The following is a 27,802-nucleotide window of genomic DNA, read 5'->3' as shown; positions in this document are numbered from 1 at the left end:
ATACCCAGATTTAATTTCCTACGCTTCCAGCAAAAAAAATGGAAGTTCTTCTAAGTGCACAACTTCAAAAAACACTTCCAAAAATGCCCTCACAAAGATTTTCTGTATTTTAACTACTCAAGAAGTTGTTTTGATTTAATTTTTTAAAACTCATTTTTTCGCATGTTTTTAATAAGAAATTTTATTTTGTATACCCTCTTCCATAGGATGGGGGGTATATTAACTTTGTCATTCCGTTTGTAACACATCGAAATATTGCTCTAAGACCCCATAAAGTATATATATTCTGGGTCGTGGTGAAATTCTGAGTCGATCTGAGCATGTTCGTCCGTCCGTCTGTTGAAATCACGCTAATTTCCGAACGGAAGAAGCTATCGACTTGAAACTTGGCACAAGTAGTTGTTATTGATGTAGGTCGGATGGTATTGCAAATGGGCCATATCGGTCCTCTTTTACGTATAGCCCCCATATAAACGGACCCCCAAATTTGGCTTGCGAGGCCTCTAAGAGAGGCAAATTTCATCCGATCCGGCTGAAATTTGGTACATGGTGTAAGTATATGGTCTCTAACAACCATGCAAAAATTGGTCCACATCGGTCCATAATTATATATAGCCCCCATATAAACCGATCCCCCGATATGGCTTGCACAGCCTCTAAGAGAAACAATTTTCATCCGATCCGGCTGAAATTTAGTACATGGTGTTAGTATATAGTCTCTAACAACCATGCAAAAATTGGTCCATATCGGTCCATAATTATATATAGCCCCCATATAAAGCGATCCCCAGATTTGAACTCCGGAGCCTCTTAGAGGAGCAAAATTCATCCGATCCGGTTGAAATTTGGTACGTGGTGTTAGTATATGGTCTCTAACAATCATGCAAAATTGGTCCATATCGGTTCATAATTATATATAGCCCCCATATAACCCGATTCCCAGATTTGGTTTGCGGATCCTCTAAGAGAAGCAAATTTTATCCGATCCGGCTGAAATTTGGTACATGGTATTAGTAATAGTCTCTAAGAACCATTCACAAATCCATATCAGTCCATAATTATATATAGCCCCTATATAAACCGATCCCCAGATTTGAACTCCGGAGCCACTTGGACGAGCAAAATTCATCCGATCCGGTTGAAATTTGCAACGTGGTGTTAATATATGGCCGCTAATAACCATGCCAAAATTGGTCCATGTCGGTCTATAGTTATATTTAGCCGATCCCCAATCACACAAAAATTGGTCCATATCGGTTCATAATCATGGTTGCCACTCAAAAGCAAAAATAATCTAGCAAAATTTTATTTCTACACCCTCAAAAAAAATCGCCTCTCTAACATATGTTCCAAACATATTTTGCAGGAAGCACATATATTATTGGATACTGCCGAAACATTAATACGTTTGTTTTATGTGAACATATTCTATTTTTGGAAGCACTTTGAGCCAAAAATATTATATGCTTGGAAGAATTTTCCCCAAAGAAGATTGTGCTCATTCCCTAACATAATTTTCACTTCCACGAAATTTTTTAGTTCTTGGCACCTTTTTCTGTAATACAAATAATGTTGAAGAAATTATTCAATTTTATAATTTTTTAAATTTTACCTTTCGCCTGGACTGATAATCGAACCGAGGACCATACAGTTTGTAAGCCAACACACTACCACTGAGCAACGTAGCTGTTATAGGCACCAGAAGACAATTATCGTTATAAGTTACATTTATATAGCATAGTTTGCAGCGCCCACGAGCCCATGCAAACATAACATTATTTAACAGAAACATACATGTGTTGGCAACGTGGAGCAGTGGTTAGCATGTCTGCCGTACATGCAAAGGGTCGTGGGTTCAATCCCTGCTCCGACCAAACACCAATTGTTTTTTTTTTAATATACACATTTATATTTATACTATATTAAATTTTTATAATGAAACTTCGAAATGTGGGTTATTAAAGATTTACAGTCAGAAACAGTGCTTGATATAAACGAAATGGACTGAGCTTTTGGATAAAATATTATTTTTTTATTGCAAAAATAACAATTTTGTAATAAAACACTGGTGTTGGTATAAAAGTTTGATATTTTGGAAGGAATTCAAAAACTCTAACAAAGGAAGAACGTGGGGTCGAGTATAAACATACATAAATAATTTTATAATATACACAAATTAAATAATATTTAGACTTAAATTAAATAATATTTAGACTTAAGCGTATAAAATTTTTGGCCTTATCATAAAGCAGTTTCCGAAACAATATATATAAGCGGTTTCACAGAAATTGCTCTCTTTCGATTCTCTCGCTGTGTTAATTTGATATCTTTCGTCAACCCTCCCGGTTTTTATCTCTATTTCTTTCTCTATACTCTCTCTCTCTCTCTGTCGCTCTCTGAATAAAATATCACAACATATATATGTTTACTCGAAGTTTGTAAATTTATATATGTTTACATTCACACATATAATTTTTATGAAACATGCATGCCCCAAACATAATATATTCTAACATATTAACATATGTGTTCCAAACATTTAGTGTTAGTTTGAGAACTTTACATGTTTGCACTTAAATATATTGTGTTTAAAAATTGTGCCCGAAACACATTTTGTTTATATCGAAACATATGAAAAACATATTTTTCTAACAGTGTATAGAAAATTTTGTCAAAATTTTATTTCTATAGAAAATTTTGTCGAAATTTTATTCCTATAGAAAATGTTGTCAAATTTTATTTCTATAGAAAATTTTGGCAAAAATTTATTTCTGTAGAAAATGTTGTCAAAATTTTAATTCTATAGGGAATGTTGTCAAAAATTTGTACAAAATTTTCAAAAGATTTAAAAATTTGTAAAAATTTTATTTCTATAGAAAATTTTGTAAAAATGTTATTTCTATAGAAAATTTTGTAAAAATGTTATTTCTATAGAAAATTTTGTTAAAATCGTATTTCTATAGAAAATTTTGTCCAAATTTTACTTCTATAGAAAATGTTGTCAAAATTTTATTTCTATAGAAAATTTTGTCAAACTTAATTATATACGTATTTAATTGGCAATTTTAAGTTTAATATATACCACGTATGGACTACGTAATATATTTATACCACATATTACGGTATTAGTAAGTTTGAAGATACCTTGTCATCGGCAAAAGTTACCGCAACCCAAGTAATTCGATTGTGAATGACAGTCTTCAGTAGAAGTTTGTACGCAATCCATGGTGGAGGTTACATAAGCTTCGGCCTGGCCGAACTTACGGCCGTATATACTTGTTTAAAACTAATTTTTTCGTATGTTTTTAATAAGAAATTTTATTTTTTTTTGTTTCAAATAGTTTAAAAAGAGGGAAAGAATTAATAAAATGGTACAAATTATTTAAATTTTGTCGAAAAAAAATTCTAAATCCATTCTAGAAAAATTGCAAATTTTTGAAAATATTTGAAGTCAAACGTTTTAGATAAGCGTTAGAATGAATTAAAAATCATAAAAATTATAAAAAGTATTTATTTGTGAAAATATGACACAATTTTATAATTTACATCCAAAACATTGAATTCGGATCACACCTTAAGAAGTGATGCAAATTCAGTGAAACGTTTGTTAAAATGGTGGACATACGTCATATGACAAAAGCCCATGTTAAATTCATCGCTTCTGCGCCAATTTTTCACCACTTCTGGATCCAAAAAGAACATTTTCACTACTTTTTGGGCGACGCTTTTTTTTGCTGGGTTCATCCAATCCGGTTGAAATTTGGTCCTCTAGTACAGGTTCATCACTATTTAAAGGCTACTTCTTGTAAACCGAGCAAGAACTTAATTGTTTTATGTAAGTAAATAATCTGCTTCCATACACTGAGAAAACAGTGAACGCACCAGGAAAAAAACTTTCGGTTAATTTTGAAAAGTTTTAGAAAATTTTAACTAAACAGTATTACAAACGCTGGCATCACGCCGATATCATTAAAATAAGTAAATATTTTTCGACAAATTCAAGAAAATTTATTAGACATAATTAAGTTTTTTCACTTGTTAAAGAAAAATTTGTAGTTTCAAGGAAAAAATTGGAGTACACAATTGCAAGAATGTCTTTAGTGACATACGAAGTTCATGCTGAACGCATTTGTAGTAAAATTTGCAAATTTAAAGAAATGCTGAACTATTTTGTGGAAGACACGAATTTAGTTAATCTTTATGCTTCATTTGTGTATATTTTTTCCTCGGTTTTAGTGAATTTAACTAATGTACGCAAAAAATTATTAGAGTAGAGGAAACTTTCTCCAAACATAATAATTCCATGAACTCAAATAAAGTTAAATTGGCTTTAGTGAAATAGAGAGTTTTTTTTAGGTTAAGACAACCCAACTATATGACAATCTTTAGTAGAGCTTTCTAGGCGAACCTTGGTGGACAGTACATAAGATTCGGCCTGACCGAACTTATGGCCATGAATACTTTTTGTTTTACCGTGCAAAGAAATTTCCAAACGTTGATCGTTTGCTCTAAAATTTTATTTGGTAGGAAAGTATTTGATCGAATTAACTTTTATATATTGTCTAAACTTACAAGTTTAGACTTACATGTTTCATGTTATATCTTGTATATTAATTATTAGGTTTGAATAATCAAAGATACAATGAATTACTCTAGTTTTAAGACCACAGTGCGTTATTGTGAATAGTCAATTATTATTGGAATATTTCTTGGCAAGTGAAAGAAGATAACTTAGCCACTTACATTTACACATTAAAACGTATTCAAATATTGAATTCCTCTTTATTATTGAAGCCCCTTGCGTCTCGGAAGTCGACTTCAGCGACTTGCTCCACATACAGTCCACTCGAACATCGGTAAAGAGGTATACGTCTCCACAGCGCATCACAGCTTTTGTCCCGATTGCCCATCTTACATATCTAAACAATATAATTTGGGTTACTTCTACTTCTACTGTTTTTTCACCATTCAAGCACTTCACCATTCAAGCACGGGAGGAATTCATGCAATTTTTCTTTAAAATTTCCCCATACAGTAAAATTAAGCTAACATTTGCATTCCACATGAAAATAAAATGTACGAGTCTTCTTAACGATACCTGGTAATGGAATATTTGCAGAAAACGTCAACATTTTGGCAAAAAAACATTTCTGAAATTCCTCTAGACCCATTTAATGAGTACAGGGTGATGTGGTAGTTGGTCATGACGAGGATATACGAAATGTTTGTAGCAAAAAAAAGCATAACTACTCTATCTAAAAATGTCATGTATTTCAGTCACTAAGGTTTCCCTTTGGCCTTCACGTTTGACTGAAGATACTCCATATCACTGAAAAACATGCAATGAATACAACTACGTATGTCAAACAAACGCACACACACACACACATATACAAAAAAAATTGTCTCCGATAATCTACAGGTTTTTCTTTGTGAGTGAAGGTTTTATTTGCCTTACGTGACAGATGAGATATGAATGGGTGCTCTCTTTTATTTTTGTTCATCTCTTTTTGGAGGTTGGAATGTTGTTGGCAATTCTATGCTTGAGGAAAATGTCTTTGAGGGGGGTGGGGGCGGTGACTGACTAAAAATCAACATCAATTTATTCAGTTTATTACACATACACACTGAATTGGTTTTGATTTGGTCATCAATTACTAAGGAATTCATAGCCTTGGATTTCGATAACATTTCTCTTCTAATAATTCGAGAAAGAAAATCTATCGTATCAGGTTTATTTAGCTTTAAGTGCTAACAAGTGAATGATTTAACATTGACTTAATGTGAAATACCAACCTGGGAATATTTTGTAAAATATAATTCTATGAAATTTTGAGACATTGGCATACCATTGCATTTTGTTTGTAAAAAAACAAATGCAAGACCAGCAATTATTTCATTTTTAGAATTTAAAGAACTGAATCACTTATCTATGAACGTAGATATTTATGGAATGAAAACTGTTGACTACCGACACTGAACAAAAAATTTATAAAGTTTCAAAGATTTTGTGTTTACCTTAATTATTTTGGTATTGATTTCGAGCCAAAGAAAACCTTTAAGGCAAACTTCATATTTAATTTTAAGTTTTGCGCACTTAATAAATGAACAAACATCTGTAGCAGTGTTCCTTTTTTATACCCTCCACCATAGGATGGGGGATATATTAACTTTGTCATTCCGTTTGTAACACATCGAAATATTGCTCGTAGACCCCATAAAGTATACATATTCTGGGTCATGGTGAAATTCTGAGTCGATCTAAGGATGTCCGTCCGTCCGTCCGTGATGAAATCCCGCTAGGTTAGGTTAGGTTTGGTGGCAGGCCGATGTATCAGGCTCACTTAGACTATTCAGTCCATTGTGATACCACATTGGTGAACTTCTCTCTTATCACTGAGTGCTACCCGATTCCATATTAAGCTCAATGACAAGGGACCTACTTTTTATAGCCGAGCCCGAACGGCGTTTCACATTGCAGTGCAATTAGAGAAGCTTTGAAACACTCAGAAATGTCAAAAATGCATTACTGAGGTGGGATAATCCACCGCTGATAAACTTTTTGGTGTTCGTGGGCAGGAATCGAACCCACGACTTTGTGTATGCAAGGCGGGCATGCTAACCATTGCACCACGGTGGCTCCCGACCATATACTAATATACTGTATACTAAAATAACGTACAAAATTTGAAACGAATCGAACGAAATTTGCTCCTCCAAGAGGCTCTGGAGGTCAAATCTGGGGATCGGTTTATATGGGGGCTATATATAATTTTGGTCAGATATGGATACATATACTTACGCAACATAGAAAATTTCAACCGAATCGCATGAAATTTGCTCCTCCAAGAGTATCCGCAAGTCAATTCTGGAGGTCAGTTAATATGGGCGCTATATACAATTATGGACCGATGTGGAGCAATTTTTGCATGGTTGTTATACTAATATAATGTACAAAATTTTAACCAAATCGGATGAAATTTGCTCCTCCAAGAGGGTCCGGAGGTCAAATGTGGGGATCGGTTTATATGGGGGCTATAAATAAATAATGGACCGATATGGAGAAATTTTCGCATGGGTATTAGAGGTCATATACTTAGATCACGTACACACAAAAAAATTTCACGAAAATTTTTCCAATTAAAATTTTAATTGAGTTTTAAAAAATATTCAATTAAAAATTTAATTGATTCAACAAATTTTTTAATTGAAGCAAAAATCAATCACAAAAATAATAGTATCAATTAATTTTTTAATTGGATCAATTAACGTTTTAATTGACCCTCAATTAATTTTTTAATTGATACTATCATTTGTGTGATTGAAGACATTTCAATTAAAAATTAATTGGATCAATTAATTTCGTGATTGAATCAGAAAAAAAATGTTTTGTGTGTACCAAATTTCAACCGGATCGGATGAAATTTGCTCCGCCAAGAGGATCCTCAAGACAATTCTGGAGGTCGGTTTATATGAGGGCTATACGTAAACGTGGTTCGATATGGCCCATTTGCAATAAAAAAATTACTTTGTGTTAAATTTGAAAACAATCGGGTAGTAAATAAGCACAGCATGGTCTCATTTGTCGAAATCGGGCGATACATATATATGGAGCTATATCTATATATAATAATATATCCCGTGTAAAAATTGAGGGATCTAATCAGATATGATTAGATCTCAAAATTGGCCCCTTTAGATATAAGCAGATATACCAACATATGATGAGATAGAATTAGATATAAATGTATATCATTTCATATATGACCAGATCTAACATCAGATCCAATAATATATAGGGACAGATATAATTACATCTAAGACATTAGATCTAGGCCAATTTTGAGATCTGATCAGATCTAATTCCATAGTAATTAGATATGATTAGACCTTACCATTTTTCGGATCTACTCATATCTAATTGTATCAAATTAGATCTCTCAATTTTTTCTCGGGATATTAAACTCCATTTAAGAGTATATTCTATAGTATTGCAAGTGGAATTAAAATTTCGACTCCTCTATAGTAACGCACCTGGAATAAGGGGGATTGACTCCCTTTTTATTGGTAACATTTGATTTTGATAAGATATAAGGGTGATTCTTTTGAGGTTAGGATTTTCATGCATTAGTATTTGACAGATCACGTGGGATTTCAGACATGGTGTCAAAGAGAAAGATGCTCAGTATGCTTTGACATTTCATCATGAATAGACTTACTAACGAGCAACGCTTGCAAATCATTGAATTTTATTACCAAAATCAGTGGCAGAAAATCCGCTTTTTTATCGACAAATTTTGTTCAGCGATGAGGCTCATTTCTGGTTGAATGGCTACGTAAATAAGCAAAATTGCCGCATTTGGAGTGAAGAGCAACCAGAAGCCGTTCAAGAACTGCCCATGCATCCCGAAAAATGCACTGTTTGGTGTGGTTTGTACGCTGGTGGGATCATTGGACCGTATTTTTTCAAAGATGCTGTTGGACGCAACGTTACGGTGAATGGCGATCGCTATCGTTCGATGCTAACAAACTTTTTGTTGCCAAAAATGGAAGAACTGAACTTGGTTGACATGTGGTTTCAACAAGATGGCGCTACATGCCACACAGCTCGCGATTCTATGGCCATTTTGAGGGAAAACTTCGGAGAACAATTCATCTCAAGAAATGGACCGGTAAGTTGGCCACCAAGATCATGCGATTTGACGCCTTTAGACTATTTTTTGTGGGGCTACGTCAAGTCTAAAGTCTACAGAAATAAGCCAGCAACTATTCCAGCTTTGGAAGACAACATTTCCGAAGAAATTCGGGCTATTCCGGCCGAAATGCTCGAAAAAGTTGCCCAAAATTGGACTTTCCGAATGGACCACCTAAGACGCAGCCGCGGTCAACATTTAAATGAAATTATCTTCAAAAAGTAAATGTCATGGACCAATCTAACGTTTCAAATAAAGAACCGATGAGATTTTGCAAATTTTATTTAAAAAAAAAGTTATCAAGCTCTTAACAAATCACCCTTTATATACCATGTTTGACGATACTAAATTGATTGTAAATAAATTTTGCCGCAAATTTTCAATTTCCGCCCATAGTGGCACGTACCAAATTTCAACCGGATCGGATGAAATTTGCTCCTCCAAGAGGATCTTCAAGTCAATTCTGGAGGTCGGTTTATATGGGGGCTATACGAAAACGTGGTCCGATATGGCCCATTAGCAATACCATCTGACCAGCGTTGCCAATTTAGCTTTTTTCCCGCTAGATTTGGCTTTTTTTGAAGACGTTTAGCGGGAAAAAAATGCATTTAGCTTTTAGCTTTTTTTCTGGCTTTTTTTCATGACCCTTTTAGCTATTTTTGGCTTTTTTTATTTTCGACATGTTTCTATTGAAATATGGATAAATCGGCGTTTTTATATAAGCCTTGATGCAAGTATAAGGGTTTCCACATATTTCAAAGCTCAGTTGAAACATTAATAATGAGTCCAGCCATTATGCGGGCATTTTTGTAGCAAACACACCTTGTTGTAAAGTTTTTTCATTATATACAAAAAAGTTATCGTAAACTTTAAATCTACTATTACCATACAAATTTGTTAGATAAACTGTCAGTAAATTGTTGGGAATATTATCATTTGACTCGTTTATCCTTTTTATGTTATTATAATATTCTAAAGTTATTACGATATTACTAAATTAAAATAGTAGATGTGAATAGCTTTGTGCACTGAAAAAATATTGTCGTCTCCTTAAAATACGAACGCGAATTTTGGTTATAATAGCATTTGTGAATTTCTTTTATATAAACTGTTTTCCTTGTCCAAAAGACGATAAAGTCGTTTTGTCCTTATAATTAAGTGATTCAACTTAAAAATGGGTATGTTTTCATGAAAGAAGGAAGAATTAATGAAATAGTCTTTAAATGTGAGGAGTTTTTGCATCTTAACCACAAACCAAAATAGCGTTCAAAAATAGAAGATGTTTTTACTGGGAAATGTAAACTATAGGTATTTTCTACAATTTAAATAAAAGTAATGTATTTCGATTTTTTCACAATTTCAAAACCAAACTAAAATTTTATTTAAAAAAATGACAAATCATTTTTTTACCAAATCCAAAGCATGCTTAGATCATTTAATATTTTAAAATAACAAGTAAATAAAATAGAGGTGTTGGGAAGGTAGCTCCCAAAAAACGAAGGACTTCCAGTAAAAAATTTGTGATAGTAATCAAAATGTATCGAATACGCAAACAGAGCTAATATGCCTTAGATATTGTTACAGTCTCACAGAAGTGGAATTAAAATGAAAATAATATGCATTGTAAGTGAAATAAAGCCTTTAAGTTTGTTAAATTTCAATCAAAAATGTGACTTTTGATACAAAAAAATTAGCTTTTTTTCTAGCTATTTTTAGCATTTTTTAGCTTTTTTTAGCTATTTTTTTGGGCAAATCTAGCGGTTTTTGGTGAAACAATTCTGGCAACGCTGCATCTGACCTATGTTACATCAATAACTACTACTTGTGCCAAGTTTCAAGTCGATAGCTTGTTTCGTTCGGAAATTTGCGTGATTTCCACAGACGGACGGACAGCCGGACAGACAGACGGACGGACGGACATAGCTACATCGACTCAGAATTTCACCACGATCCAGAATATATACACTTTATGGGGTTTTAGACCAATATTTCGATGTGTTACAAACGGAATGACAAAATTAATATACCCCCATCCTATGGTGGACGGTATAAAGAAGTATTTATCTAATGTAATCTTTCTTTCATGCAACCTAAATTTCGAAAAAAAAATTCCCACAAAATTCTCCAAATTCATGGAAATTCCCCATTCATACCCCAAGTCCCCAATTCAAAAATTTCTTTCCCATATACTAAAAAATATCCTCAATTTTGGGGAAAAAGATCCCCAATACTGGCAACACTGATAATAAGTTAATATTGTTTATTGGTATATCAAAAATACTAAGCTTTTTATTCAGTATTGATATACGACATTTCTTTGGTATCTTAGTTTTAAATTCAAATAAATGGATTAAGGGTATATTCACACTAGGCAAATATTTGCCCAAAATGAGTGTCAAATTTTTTCCAGTGGCACTTTCGAAATATCTGAATAGAGTTTTGAGAAAATTCTTTTATCGTTATGTAATGTATCCAATATGAGCTACAAATATTTGCTGGTGTGACCGTGGCGACGAATTCTTTTTGATTTCTGTCGACTACACACAAAAATTTTTTTTCTGATTCAACCAGGGATCCGGAGCGGTCCATTTTTTTCGCTCCGCTCCGCTCCCGCTCCGGAGAAAAAAAACCGCTCCGCTCCTCGCTCCGCTCCGAGAAAAAAAAAATCGCTCCGCTCCGCTCCGCTCCACGCTCCTCTTCGAGAAAATTATAGTACAAACATTGTATTATTTGTTCAATTGAGTTTTATTTTATTTAGAAAAATCGGGCGGTACATATATGGGAGCTATAGCTAAATCTGAACCGATTTCGATGATTTTTTGCACATATAGTTAGTGCTATAGAAGATTACATTTCGCCAACTTTGAGTAAGATCGGTTGATAAATAAGGGTATTATGACCTAATTTGACAAAATCGGGCGATACATATATATGGGAGCTATAGCTAAATCTGAACCGATTTCGATGATTTTTTGCACATATAGTTAGTGCTATAGAAGACTACATTTAGCCACATTTGGGTAAGATCGGTTGATAAATAAGGGTTTTATAGCCAAATGAAGAAAAATCGGGCGGTACATATATATGGGAGCTATAGCTAAATCTGAACCGATTTCGATGATTTTTTGCACATATAGTTAGTGCTATAGAAGATTATATTTAACCAACTTTGAGTAAGATCGGTTGATAAATAAGGGTTTTATGACCTAATTTGACAAAATCGGGCGATACATATATATGGGACCTATATCTAAATCTGAACCGATTTCGATGAAATTTTCAGACTTAAAGGGTGATACAGAAGATTATTTTGTGCTAAATTTGACGACGATCGGTTAGTAAAAAAAGTGCATTGTGACCCCATTTGTCGAAATCGGGCAATACATATATATGGGAGCTATATCTAAATTTGATCCGATTTCTTCCAAATTCAATAACGTTCGTCCTTGTGCCCAAAAAAACTCCCTGTACCAAATTTCACCAAAATCGGTTAATAATTGCGACCGAAATCCTGTGAACAACAAATACATGGACAGACGGACGGACGCCAAGCGCTAGATCGACTCTGAGTCGATCGGTATATATTTTATGGGGTCTAAAATCAATATTTCTTGTAGGCACGTTTTTTGGCAGATCAAACTTGTTATACCCTAACCACTATGTGGTTTAGGGTATAATGACTTTAAAACAATGTGTTGAAATATTTTATTAATTTTGAAGATTTTTTCAGAAATATTAAATCCATTTTGACTTCGTTAAAGGAAGCATTCTAGGAAGCATATGTTAATTTTTTATTTTTTCGTCAGTTGTTATCAAAATCCTTTAAAAACGAGTTAACGAGTTATTTTTTTTCCATATTAAGACTCGACTTCCAGTAGAAATTATGCTATGTTTCGCGTCTTTAAAATAAAGTGTTGAAAAACATGTCTTATTTTTTAACGATTTTTTGCTTTGTAGGCAAGATGCAAAAAGGAAACAAATTTAAAGACAATTTTATTAATTTTAAAGAATTTTTCTTATTATTAAAGTCACGTTGACCTTACCTCAAAAATTGTATATTTCATGTTATGATACACATTCTTAAGTAAAATCACTTAATTATAAGGACATTACAACTTCATTCAAAAGTTTATTGCCTTTTGGACAAGAAAACAAGTATATACAGCACTAAGTTCGGCCGGGCCGAACCTTAAATACCCACCACCATGAACCAAATATTAGGGTTTCCTTTGAAATTTTAGGAGGGCTTGAGGACTTGAGGACACTTCCCGAAGATAAATTTAAAGATTTCACCTATGAGGACTATATCAGATTCTGGATTTATAAGAACCATTTTTGTTTGAGTTTTAGATGAATCATTAACATCTCTTGTAAGTGTGCAAGAAAATTATAAAATAGCGTCTTGATTTGAAATCTTAAATATGTAGAAGTAAAATCCGGAAATTTTACATTGAGTTTCAAGCAATTCAAGTGAAGTCGGTCTATATGGAGGCATTACCAAATGGACCGAGCCTAAAATACCAGAATATCTACAATTTCAGGCAAATCAGATAAAAATTACGGTTTCTAGAAACCCAAGGAGTTAAATCGGGAGATCGTTCTTATGGGGGATATACTAAAACATGGACCGCTACTCACCGTTTTCGGCACACCTCTTTATGACCCGAAAATACCTCTAGATTTCCAATTTCAGGCAAATAGGATAAAAACTTCGGATTCTAGAAGCCCAAGAAGTAAAATCGGGAAATCGGTCTATATGGGGGCTATACCAAAATATGGACCGATACTCACCATTTTCAGCACACCTCTTTATGGTCCGAAAATACCCCTAGATTTCCAATTTCAGACAAATTGGATAAAAAATACGCTTTCTATAAGCCCAAGACCCCAAATCGGGAGGTCGTTTTATATGGGGACCATACCAAAACATGGACCGATACTCAAATTTTTGGCACACGTATTTGTGGTCCTACAATACCTCTAGATTTCCAATTTCAGGTAAATTGAATAAAAACTGCGGTTTCTATAAGCCCAAGAAGTAAAATCGGGAGATCGGTCTATATGGGGGCTATACCAAAACATGGACCGATACTCACCATTTTTGGCACACCTCTTTACGGTCATAAAATACCTCCAGATTTCAAATTTCAGGCAAATTGGATAAAAAATACGATTTATATAAGCCCAAGACCCCAAATCAGGAGGTCGGTTTATATGGAGGTCAGGAGGTCCCTGATCAAGAATATATATACTTTATATTGTCGGAAATCGACATTTCGATGTGTTACAAACGGAATGACAAACTTATTATACCCCCGTCACCATTCTATGGTGATGGGTATAAAAAACTTTATTTTAGAGAAATGCGTCTTCCATGTTAAGCAAAATTTGCATTCTTATTCTAAGGACATGGAATCTTTGACTTCACGACAATATTTTTTTCAGTGTAGAAAACTAAAAAATTAAATATAAATAAGATCGTTTAATTGCATTTATTTGACGTTCATTACAAACATCTTTGTAGTAATACGGGATGAAATTGATCGAAAGTACTGTTGTTACTTTTACAACACATACTAGATATATATTTTGACATTTGCCGTTTTTTGAAAACAATTACTAAAAAACACGTTGTGTTTTCCCCAATGTACGTACGTACAAAAATACATATCGTATATTTTAAACGTTTACTCACACTACGCTAAGTACTAGCTAAATTTGAAATTACCTACACAGTGTAATTTCAAAGTTACACATTTCATTCAAGTAATATTTTATTCGGAGCGGAGTGGTTTTTCATTTGGAAACCGCTCCGCTCCCGCTCCGCTCCGGATTTTAGAAATGCCGCTCCCGCTCCGGCAAAAAAAGGGCTTGCTCCGCTCCGCTCCACGCTCCGGATCCCTGGATTCAACCACGAAATTAATTGATCCGATTAATTTTTTAATTGAAATGTCTGCAATCACCGAAATGATAGTATATACTAAAAATTAATTGAAAGTCAATTAAAAAACTAATTGATCCAATTAATAAATTAATTGATACTATTAATTTTAGTGATTGATTTTTGTTTCAATTAGAAAGTTTGCTGAATCATTTAAATTTTTTAATTGAATATTTTTTAAAACTCAATTGAAATTTTAATTGGAAAAATTTTTCGTGAAATTTTTTCTGTGTATTTGCCCAGAGTGACCATACCGTAAGTATATCTGTCAATCAAAAGAAAATTTCGGTGGAATATTTAAAATTCATTTATGTTTCTAAAATCAAAGCCATTCGCGGACTATTCCATCAAATTGAACACAAGCCCTAGAATCGTGTTTGTTGGAATTTCGATGGTTTTTCCCTATTCATATAAAAGTTCTTAGTTCTTAGAATTTCTTCTAAGAAAATTCAAATACTAAATTGTCTCCAAGGATTCTTAGATATATTAGCACGATCTTATTTATTTTCCTTAAATATTTTTCGATGTTTGCAAAATAGTGGATCATCTGAAGCATTACAAAATGTTATACAATTCAAAGAATATTTACTTTAATGTACACGGACAGACAGACAGACTTAATTTAACTAAGCCATACTGCAGTAACCACTACACTACTTTGCGACTACTTTGCCCTACTTAGGAGGGTGGTGAGCATTAAAAATGCTCCTGAAAATGTCTGACATCTGGCCGTGAAGCCACAACAGTGAAACAGTGTAACCATAATCTAAATAAAGTCGACTGTTAACAAACATTGAGAGTGCAAGGTAGCACGAACCGGCATGAAGAAGCAAAAGAAGACGATAATGATGATGAATCGAGTGCTTTAAAGTCATAGTGATGATGATTGAATGGAGGCTACTTTGTATACACAGGTAAGTAATGCATATATTTTGTAGGTAGGTACACGTAGAAAAATTAATGCCATTAAGAATTGTTTTGATGTAAGGTGTAAAGAGATGTCAACGGCAAAAACCTAGAGGAAATTGGTTTTGGTCATGGGTTTGAAATAATTTTTTTAATTTGTTTAAATCAAGAAGCCCAGTTTGAAAACAAAACTAACATGGTCACGTCATGTTTTTTAACATGATTAAAATTTCCAAAAAGCAAGTGAGTAAAGTAGAAAGTCGAGTGGGTCCGACTATATCATACCCTAAACCAAACCTACACTCAAAGAAATATTTACGTGATCTTAAAGATTACGCAACCTAAATTTTAGAATGCGAAATTTACAAAATATTAAGGACACATTTTTTTAAAATAAGGATAATTTTTTTACCCTCCACCATGTCATTCCGTTTGTAACACATCGAAATATTGCTCTAAGACCCCATAAAGTATATATATTCTGGGTCATGGTGAAATTCTGAGCATGGCCGTCCGTCTGTTGAAATCACGCTAACGACCACAAGCTATAAGCCCAAGAAGTAAAATCGGGAGATTGGTCAATATGGAGGCTATATCAAAACATGGTCCGATAATCACCATTTTCGGCACATCTCTTTATTTTCCTAGAATACCTCCAAAGGGTGATACGGTCAAAATTTGGTCAAGGGAAAACGCGTGTAAATCGGTGAAAACGTTTATTTAAAAAATCAAATTAAATTTCTTTTTCAAGTTCAATTAGTATAAAATTCAGGAAAAATATTCAGTTAGGCTTTCGCTTTTCCAAATCCGAATTGCCGGGCCTCACGTTTGACATCTGCCATCAGATTTTGTACAGCCACCTTGTCCATCTTCTTCGCCGCAGAAAGCCAGTTTGCCTTGAACTGCTGCTCGTCCTTAGCAGTTTTTTTGGTCTTCTTTAGGTTCCGCTTGACAATAGCCCAGTATTTCTCAATTGGGCGGAGCTCTGGCGTGTTGGGAGGGTTCTTGTCCTTGGGAACCACCTGCACGTTGTTGGCGGCGTACCACTCCATGGCCTTTTTACCGTAATGGCATGATGCCAAATCCGGCCAAAACAGTACGGAACAACCGTGTTTCTTCAGGAAAGGCAGCAGACGTTTATTCAAACACACTTTCACGTAAATTTCTTGGTTGACAGTCCCGGAGGCTATGAAATTGCTGCTTTTCAAGCCACAGGTACAGATGGCTTGCCAAACAAGATATTTCTTTGCGAACTTTGACAGTTTTATGTGCTTGAAAATATCTGCTACCTTTCCCCTTCCTTTTGCTGTATAAAACTCCTGTCCCGGTAGCTGCTTGTAGTCAGCTTTGACGTAGGTTTCGTCGTCCATTACCACGCAGTCAAACTTCGTCAGCATCGTCGTGTACAGCCTCCGGGATCGCGCTTTGGCCGTCGTATTTTGTTTATCATCGCGATTTGGAGTCACCACCTTCTTGTAAGTCGATAGTCCGGCTCGTTTTTTGGCTCGATGTACGGTTGTAGACGATACACCCAGCTTATTTGCGGCATCTCGGAGAGAGAGGTTAGGGTTTCGCTTGAAACTACCGGCAACTCTCTTTGTTGTCTCAGCGGCTTCCGGTTTTCGATTTCCCCCCGATACAGACTTCCTGGCTGTCGACAAACGTTCCCCAAACACTTTAATTACATTTGTAACGGTTGATTTGGCAACTTTTAGCGATTTTGCCAGCTTTGCGTGCGAGTAGTTCGGATTTTCGCGATGCGCGAGCAAAATTTTGATACGCTGCTTTTCTTGCTTGGACGGCATTTTGACAACTAAAGAGTGAATTCCAATATCAAAATGGGAGCAATATTCTACACACACACACCTTCAAAATGAGAGGTGTTCAGGTTTTTAAAATGCAAAATTGAAAGAAATACGTCAAGTTTATATTGACCAAATTTTGACCGTATCGCCCTTTAGATTTCCAAATTTAAGCAAATTGGGTAAAAACTACGGATTATAGAAGCCCAAGATGTAAAATCGGGGGATCGGTCTATATGGGAGCTATACCAAAACATGGACCGATACCCCCCATTTTCGACATACCAAGTTGTGGTCTTAAAATACCTCTAAATTTTCAATTTCAGCCAAATCGGATAGAAAATACACTTTCTGGACGTCCAAGAAGCAAAATCGGGAAATATGTCCATATGGAAGCTATACCAAAACATGGCACCGATAGGCACCTTTTTCGGTACACTAAACTAGCGCTAGATTTCCAATTTTAGGCAAATTTGAAAAAAAAGTACGGGTTTTATAAGCCAAGACCTCAAATCGGGAAGTCGGTTTATATGGGGACTATATCAAAACTTGGACCGATATAATCCATCTTCGAACTTGACCTGCCTGCAAACAAAAGACGAATCTGTGGCAAATTTTAGGACGATAGCGCCATTATTGAAGGCTGTAGCGTGATTACAACAGACAGACAGACGGACATGCTTATATCGTCTTACAATTTCTCCCTGATCAAGAATATATATACTTTATATAGTCGGAAATCGATATTTCGATGTGTTACAAACGGAATGACAAACGAATCGATATGAACTTTTTGCACGGTACGTAGAGAGCCAGAATTGAAATATGGGGGTCGCTTATATGGAAGCTATATACAATTATGAACTTGATATGGACCAATTTTTGTGTGACTGGAAATCGATTTATCTGAGGGATATATATAACTATAGACTGATATGGACCTAGTTAGGCATGGTTGTTAACGACCATATACTAGCACAATGTACCAAATTTTAACTGACTCGGATGAAATTTACTCCTCCAAGAGGCTCCAAAACCAAATCTCGGGATCGGTTTATATGGGGGCCATATATGATTATGGACTGATATGGACTGATATGGACCACTTTTGGCATGGTTGTTAAATATCATATACTACCTACCACTACGTTCAAATTTTCAACCAGATCGGATGAATTTTGCTTCTCCAAAAGGCACCGGAGGTTAAATCTTGGGATCGGTTTATATGGGTGCTATATATAATTATGGACTGATATGAACCAATTCCTGCATGGTTGGTGGATACCATATACTAACATCACGTACCAAATTTTAACCGAATCGGATGAATTTTGCTCTTCCAAGGGGCTCCGGAGGCAAGGGGTTGCATGGTTATTAGAGACCATATACTAACACCATTTACCAAATTTCAGCCGGATCGGATGAAATTTGTTTCTCTTAGAGGCCTCGCAAGCCAAATCGGGGGATCGGTTTATATGGGGGCTATATATAATTATGGACCGATGTGGACCAATTTTTGCATGGTTATTAGAGACCATATACTAACACCATGTACCAAATTTCAGCATGATCGGATGAAATTTGCTTCTCTTAGAGGCCTCGCAAGCCAAATCGGGGGATCGGTTTATATGGGGGCTATATATAATTATGGACCGATGTGGACCAATTTTTGCATGGTTGTTAGAGACCATATACTAACACCATGTACCAAATTTCAGCCGGATCGGATGAAATTTGTTTCTCTTAGAGGCCTCGCAAGCCAAATCGGGGGATCGGTTTATATGGGGGCTATATATAATTATGGACCGATGTGGACCAATTTTTGCATGGTTATTAGAGAACATATACTAACACCATGTACAAAATTTTAGCATGATCGGATGAAATTTGCTTCTCTTGGAGGACTCGCAAGCCAAATCGGGGGATCGGTTTATATGGGGGCTATATATAATTATGGACCGATGTGGACCAATTTTTGCATAGTTGCGGAGCCTCTAAGAGAAGAAAATTTCATCCGGATCGGATGAAATTTTCTTCTCTTAGAGGCTCCGCAAGCCAAATATGGGGATCGGTTTATATGGGGGCTATATATAATTATGGACCGATGTGGACCAATTTTTGCATGGTTGTTAAATACCATATACTAACACAATGTACGAAATTTCAGCCGGATCGGATGAAATTTGCTTCTCTTAGAGGTTCCGAAAGCCAAATCGGGAGATCGGTTTATATGGGGGCTATATATAATTATGGACCGATGTGGACCACTTTTTGCACGGTTATTAGAGACCATATACTAACACCATGTACCAAATTTCAGCCGGATCGGATGAAATTTGTTTCTCTTAGAGGCCTCGCAAGCCAAATCGGGGGATCGGTTTATATGGGGGCTATATATGTGGACCAATTTTTGCATGGTTATTAGAGACCATATACTAACACCATGTACAAAATTTTAGCATATCGGATGAAATTTGCTTCTCTTGGAGGACTCGCAAGCCAAATCGGGGGATCGGTTTATATGGGGGCTATATATAATTATGGACTGATGTGGACCAATTTTTGCATAGTTGCGGAGCCTCTAAGAGAAGAAAATTTCATCCGGATCGGATGAAATTTTCTTCTCTTAGAGGCTCCGCAAGCCAAATATGGGGATCGGTTTATATGGGGGCTATATATAATTATGGACCGATGTGGACCAATTTTTGCATGGTTGTTAAATACCATATACTAACACAATGTACGAAATTTCAGCCGGATAGGATGAAATTTGCTTCTCTTAGAGGCTCCGAAAGCCAAATCGGGGGATCGGTTTATGTGGGGGCTATATATAATTATGGACTGATGTGGACCAGTTTTTGCACGGTTGTTAGAGCCCATATACCAACACCATGTACCAAATTTCAGCCGGATCGGATGAAATTTGCTTCTCTTAGAGGATCGGCAAGCCAAATTTGGGGATCCGTTTATATTGGGGCTATACGTAAAAGTGGACCGATATGGCCCATTTGCAATACGATCCGACCTACATCAACTACTTGTGCCAAGCTTCAAGTCGATAGCTTGTTTCGTTTCGGAAGTTAGCGTGATTTCATTAGACGGATGGACGGACGGACATGCTCAGACCGACTCAGAATTTCACCACGACCCAGAATATATATACTTTATGACGTCTTAGAGCAATATTTCGTTGTGTTACAAACGGAATGACAAAGTTAATATACCCCCCATCCTATGGTGGAGGGTATAAAAAATGGAAATAAAGCCTTTACTTTGTTAACATTACATATTAGCCTCTCTGTAAGTAATGTTTGAATACATATTTTGAAAGTATACGTACAAAAATTATTCTGGATCATTACGATCATTAGGATTATTTGACGAGTGTTGTTCTAGAAGAGACTAAGGGCGTTTTCGTTTCGCAAAAAAATATGTTGCCTTGGTGTTACACTACTTTTTCCTTCATTGTTTTTTCGCCCAAATGATATTGTCATTCCAAAGTTATTGTTAATTCATAATATTGTAAGGGATACCGGATCCAAAATCGAAGATAGTGTCCTTGATATTTTGCAATCAATTTCGAGAATGCTGCACCATTTTTCCCAATCGAAATCGCCATAAGTCATAACATTGATTTAGTATCGTTTTTAATGAAAACACGTTTTTTTTTCTCAATGTAAAGCCAGCATACTTGGTAAAGCAATAAATGCTTTCAATCATAAAAATATTTACATATCCTGTTAGAGTTTCCCTAGAGAAAACGAATGCAAGAAATTGATTTCTTTCTTTTTTTTATTTACGAAAATATGCTGGTCTATTTTCTTTAAGAAACGCATATATCTTCACTCTCCTCCCCATCGGAGAGTAGAATATAACGTCTCTTTACTTACCTCGAATTCATCCAGCAATATATAATGGGATTGTACATAGAATTGCTCATTGCCAGCCAGTAAATGAAAAGATAGACCTCTTGGATGAACGGGGTCTCTGTTATGGCTGGATAGCAGGATGTTACGATAAAATACGCATGAAATGGTAGCCAACAAACGACAAATATTAAAACCACAACCATCATCATTTTCACCACCTGGTTGGGAAGGAAAATAAAGTAAATAAAAAATCCATAGAAGCAATTAAAAAATATTTTTTTTTTGGGGGGAGCTAAATGTAAATAGCAATCGAGGTTTTTACTGATGGTGACATTTTTTTGATTGGTAAACATTTTTTAAATGATTTTTTCTTTGTTTTTGTGATCATGTGGGTTACGTGAATTTACTTACCCTTCGTTTACTTTTAACATTCTCCACTTGACGTGGTGTGTATTCACCAATGGCTTTGGAACCCCATAGCTCTAAACCAACACGGGAATATGTGGCTGTCATGGATATGACGGGCAAAAAATACGTGAGTATCATAAATAAAATATTGTAGCTGTGAAGGAGAAAAAATATCGAAGAAAATGTGAATGCTTTAGATAAGATGGAAATTTTTAAAGTAAACATTTATGGTTTATTTATAGCAATAATGCTCCCATTGATATTTATTTTTATGTATTTAAAGTAATTAAAATATATGCTAAATGTAGCAAATAGGAGCTCTTTAATTGTTGCCTGCAAGCGTATACCCTAGTTAGAGTGATTTGATTTAGGTCAAATATGCTACGTTATTTATATTTTGTATATTGAAGTTTTTTTTTGACATTTTTGGAATATTTAGAATTTTTAAGTGAAATTTTAAATTTTGTACAATTAAATGCAGGGCTGTGAAGTCGAGCCAATTTTGCTCGACTTCGATTCCATAATTTTACATCAGCCTCGACTCCGATTCCGACTCCAGAGTCGAATCCGGGTGATATAACTAAATCTCATTTTAATACCACTAATTTGTAGTTCTATTGTGGGGGTACCGTAAATAGAACGATATAAATTATCGTATTTATTTATGTGTGCAAAAAAGATCTTAATTTCACATTTGATGCCAATTGAACTCTATATTTAAAATTTAAGGCAAAGTCGGTCCTAAAATAATGATATAAATACACATCATAATATGAGCAGATACCAACAGTCTTCAGTATATTATGTATTTATAAACAAGTAAAGAAAGTTCAAAGTCGGATGGGGCTCATTGTACTATACCCTTCAACATATTGTGGACCAATATTATTGATACCATCTCAAATCCTTTAAATTTGTTTCGAGCTATATAAAGGTTTATATTCCTATATGCATGAATTTGAACCTGAACCGATTTAGATAAAATTGTATACACTCAAAATCTAGGTACCTAAAATTTAAATCTAACGTTGCGGGACGAAACACAATTTTAGTAAAAAAACAAATAAGGAAAGCCTGAAGTCGGATTTAAATTTCGATAAAATCTCAAATTCTTCAAATTTTGAGAAAATTTGCTATGGAAATAAAATTTTGACAGGATATTTTATAGATATAAAATTTTGAAAAAAAATTGTATAGAAATAAAATTTTGACAAAATTTTCTATGGAAATACAATTTTGACAAAATTTTCTATAGAAATAAAATTTTGTACAGAAAAAAAAAAATTTACAAAATTTTTTTATAGAAATAAATAAAGGATGATTTGTTAAGAGCTTGATAACATTAAAAAAAAAAAAACGCATAAAATTTGCAAAATCTCATCGGTTCTTCATTTGAAACGTTAGATTGGTCCATGACATTTACTTTTTGAAGATAATTTCATTTAAATGTTGACCGCGGCTGCGTCTTAGGAGGTCCATTCGGAAAGTCCAATTTTGGGCAACTTTTTCGAGCATTTCGGCCGGAATAGTCCGAATTTCTTCGGAAATGTTGTCTTCCAAAGCTGGAATAGTTGCTGGCTTATTTCTGTAGACTTTAGACTTGACGTAGCCCCACAAAAAATAGTCTAAAGGCGTCAAATCGCATGATCTTGGTGGCCAACTTACCGGTCCATTTCTTGAGATGAATTGTTCTCCGAAGTTTTCCCTCAAAATGGCCATAGAATCGCGAGCTGTGTGGCATGTAGCGCCATCTTGTTGAAACCACATGTCAACCAAGTTCAGTTCTTCCATTTTTGGCAACAACAAGTTTGTTAGCATCGAACGATAACGATCGCCATTCACCGTAACGTTGCGTCCAACAGCATCTTTGAAAAAATACGGTCCAATGATTCCACCAGCGTACAAACCACACCAAGCAGTGCATTTTTCGGGATGCATGGGCAGTTCTTGAACGGCTTCTGGTTGCTCTTCACTCCAAATGCGGCAATTTTGCTTATTTACGTAGCCATTCAACCAGAAATGAGCCTCATCGCTGAACAAAATTTGTCGATAAAAAAGCGGATTTTCTGCCAACTTTTCTAGGGCCCATTCACTGAAAATTCGACGTTGTGGCAGATCGTTCGGCTTCAGTTCTTGCACGAGCTGTATTTTATACGGTTTTACACCAAGATCTTTGCGTAAAATCTTCCATGTGGTCGAATAACACAAACCCAATTGCTGCGAACGGCGACGAATCGACATTTCACGGTCTTCAGCAACACTCTCAGAAACAGACGCAATATTTTCTTGTGTACGCACTGTACGCATTCGTGTGGTTGGTTTAATGTCCAATAAAGTAAATTGAGTGCGAAACTTGGTCACAATCGCATTAATTGTTTGCTCACTTGGTCGATTATGTAGACCATAAATCGGACGTAAAGCGCGAAACACATTTCGAACCGAACACTGATTTTGGTAATAAAATTCAATGATTTGCATGCGTTGCTCGTTAGTAAGTCTATTCATGATGAAATGTCAAAGCATACTGAGCATCTTTCTCTTTGACACCATGTCTGAAATCCCACGTGATCTGTCAAATACTAATGCATGAAAATCCTAACCTCAAAAGAATCACCCTTTATTTGACAAAATTTTCTTTAGATACAATTTTGAAAAAAATTTCTATAGAAATACATGTTTGACAAAATTTTGTATAGAAAAAAAATTTTACAAAATTTTTTTATAGAAATAAAATTTTGACAAAATTTTCTATAGATAAAATTTTGACAAAATTTTCTATAGAAATAAAATTTTGACAACATTTTCTTTAGATAAAATTTTGACAAAATTTTCTATAGAAATACATGTTTGACAAAATTTTGTATAGAAAAAAAATTTTACAAAATTTTTTTATAGAAATAAAATTTTGACAAAATTTTCTATAGAAAAAATTTTAACAAAATTTTCTATAGAAATAAAATTTTGACAACAATTTCTATAAAAATAAATTTTTTACAAAATTTTCTATAGAAATAATTTTTTGACAAAATTTTCTATAGAAATAAAATTTTGATAACATTTTCTATAGAAATAAAATTTTGAGAGGATATTTTATAGATATAAAATTTTGAAAAAAAATTTTATAGAAATAAAATTTTGACAAAATTTTCTATGGAAATAAAATTTTGACAAAATTTTCTATGGAAATACAATTTTGACAAAATTTTCTATAGAAATAAAATTTTGACGAAATTTTGTACAGAAAAAAAAATTACAAAATTTTTTTATAGAAATAAAATTTTGACAAAATTTTCTTTAGATACAATTTTGACAAAATTTTCTATAGAAATACATGTTTGACAAAATTTTGTATAGAAAAAAAATTTTACAAAATTTTTTTATAGAAATAAAATTTTGACAAAATTTTCTATAGATAAAATTTTGACAAAATTTTCTATAGAAATAAAATTTTGACAACATTTTCTTTAGATAAAATTTTGACAAAATTTTCTATAGAAATACATGTTTGACAAAATTTTGTATAGAAAAAAAATTTTACAAATTTTTTTTATAGAAATAAAATTTTGACAAAATTTTCTATAGATAAAATTTTAACAACATTTTCTATAGAAATAAAATTTTGACAGCAATTTCTATAGAAATAAATTTTTTACAAAATTTTCTATAGAAATACATTTTTGACAAAATTTTCTATAGAAATAAAATTTTGATAACATTTTCTATAGAAATAAAATTTTGAGAGGATATTTTATAGATATAAAATTTTGAAAAAAATTTTATAGAAATAAAATTTTGACAAAATTTTCTATGGAAATAAAATTTTGACAAAATTTTCTATGGAAATACAATTTTGACAAAATTTTCTATAGAAATAAAATTTTGACGAAATTTTGTACAGAAAAAAAAATTTACAAAATTTTTTTATAGAAATAAAATTTTGACAAAATTTTCTTTAGATACAATTTTGACAAAATTTTCTATAGAAATACATGTTTGACAAAATTTTGTATAGAAAAAAAATTTTACAAAATTTTTTTATAGAAATAAAATTTTGACAAAATTTTCTATAGATAAAATTTTGACAACATTTGCTTTAGATAAAATTTTGACAAAATTTTCTATAGAAATACATGTTTGACAAAATTTTGTATAGAAAAAAATTTTTACAAATTTTTTTTATAGAAATAAAATTTTGACAAATTTTTCTATAGATAAAATTTTGACAAAATTTTCTATAGAAATAAAATTTTGACAACAATTTCTATAGAAATAAATTTTTGACAAAATTTTCTATAGAAATAAAATTTTGACAAAATTTTCTATAGAAATAAAATTTTGACAAAATTTTTATAGAAATAAAATTTTGACAAAATTTCCTATAGAAATAAATTTTGCAGTCTGTAGGGCTGTGCTCAAATAAATTTGACAAACATTCTATTCCTCTGTTGGTTAAGCTACACTTGTAGTTTAGTCAATGTATGGTTTTAAGCTGAAATCAGAAAAACAACAACAATAAAATTTTGACAAAATTTTCTATAGAAATAAAATTTTGACAAAATTTTCTATAGAAATAAAATATTGGTAGATTATTTTTGGGGGTCGGCTATGTGGACCAATTTTGGCGTGGTTGTTAGCGGCTATATACTAGCGCAATGTACGAAATTTCACCACGTACCAAATTTCAAACGGATCGGATGAATTTTGCTCTTCCAAGAGCTCCGTAGGTCAAATCTGGGAATCGGTTTATATGGGGGCTACATATAGCGATATGGACCAATTCCTGCATGGTTGTTATATACTATATACTAACACCACGTACCAAATTTCAACCGAATCGGGTGCATTTTGCTCTTCCAAGGGGCTCCGGAGGTAAAATCTGGGGATCGGTTTATATGGGGCTACATATAATTATGGACCGATGTGAACCAAATTTTGCGCTGTTGTTAGAGACCATATACTAACACGATGTACCAAATTTCAGCCGACTCGGATGAAATTTGCTTCTCTTAGAGGCTCCGCAAGCCAAATCGGGCGATCGGTTTATATGGGGGCTATATATAATTATGGACCGATGTGGACCAATTTTTGCATAGTTGTTAGAAACCATATACTTACACTTTGTACCAAATTAAAGACGGATCGGATGAAATTTGCTTTTCTTATAAGCTCCGCAAACCAAATCTGGGGATCGGTTTATATGGGAGCTATATACAATTATGGACCGATATGGACCAATTTGCATGATTGTTATAGACCATATACTAATACCACATACCAAATTTCAACCGGATGGGATTAATTTTGCTCCTCCAAGAGGCTCGGCAAGCCAAATCTGAGCATCGGTTTATATGGGGGCTATACGTAAAAGTGGTCCGATATGGCCCATTTGCAATACCATCCGACCTACATTAATAACAACTACTTGTGCCAAGTTTCAGGTCGATAGTTTTTTCTTTCGGAAGTTAGCGTGATTTCAACAGACCGACGGACATGCTCAAATCGACTCAGAATTTCACCACGAACCAGAATATATATATAAATATACTTTATGGGGTCTTAGAGCAATATTTCGATGTTTTACAAACGGAATGGCCACCATCCTATGGTGGAGGGTATAAAAATTAATTGATTTCAAATTTATTTTTTAATTAATTCAATTAAATTTTTAATTGACATTGATTGCAAAATTCAGTTAATTTTTTAGTTAAAAACGTAACTATTTTTAATCACTTTTTCAACAATGATTTTTTTAAAAATAAAGTATCAATTAATTTTGTAATTGAATAAGTTTTACATTTCAATCAACATTTAAATTGGGAATATTTGGTGATATTTTCCTATGTAGGATCTCAAAATTTGGCTCACGACTTAGTCAAATATGCAAAATTTTAAAAAGTAGCGATTTATACCCATTACCAAATGACGGACATTTTGCTATTTGTATTATCTCACCACTTTATGTAATCACATGTTTTTGATCCCTTTGTATGGGAGGTACGTGAAGGAGTGGTCCGATTGAAACCAAATTTCGCATGTTTCTTAGTTTTGACCACCAACAAGGCCCTGCAAGGCCCTAAGATGCTTCCTTCCATTTACGTCTATTCGTTGTATGCGAAAGAAGTAATGTGTTACGGTGCGTATGAGCTACAGTCGTATGTTTCATGTTCATCATACGCACCGAAG

At 33.9% G+C, this 27,802-nt stretch overlaps 1 protein-coding gene across 1 annotated transcript in view; it reads right to left on the bottom strand.

Annotated features, from left to right (window-relative positions):
- The window catches only part of TkR99D (Tachykinin-like receptor at 99D), a 279,312-nt gene that overhangs the window by 29,607 nt on the left and 221,903 nt on the right, over positions 1 to 27,802 (bottom strand). Inside the window, exons 6-7 of the mRNA XM_075291122.1 lie at positions 21,623 to 21,773; positions 21,233 to 21,429 (exon numbers count right to left, since the gene is read on the bottom strand). Of these exons, the coding sequence (XP_075147237.1) occupies positions 21,233 to 21,429; positions 21,623 to 21,773 (348 nt within the window). The remainder of the gene's footprint in view (positions 1 to 21,232; positions 21,430 to 21,622; positions 21,774 to 27,802) is intronic.

Source organism: Haematobia irritans, chromosome 1 (genome assembly GCF_050003625.1).
Source record: "Haematobia irritans isolate KBUSLIRL chromosome 1, ASM5000362v1, whole genome shotgun sequence".
Lineage (NCBI taxonomy): Eukaryota > Metazoa > Arthropoda > Insecta > Diptera > Muscidae > Haematobia > Haematobia irritans.
Note: the sequence above shows the minus strand (reverse complement) of the source record. Positions and strands in the feature narration are given on the sequence as shown.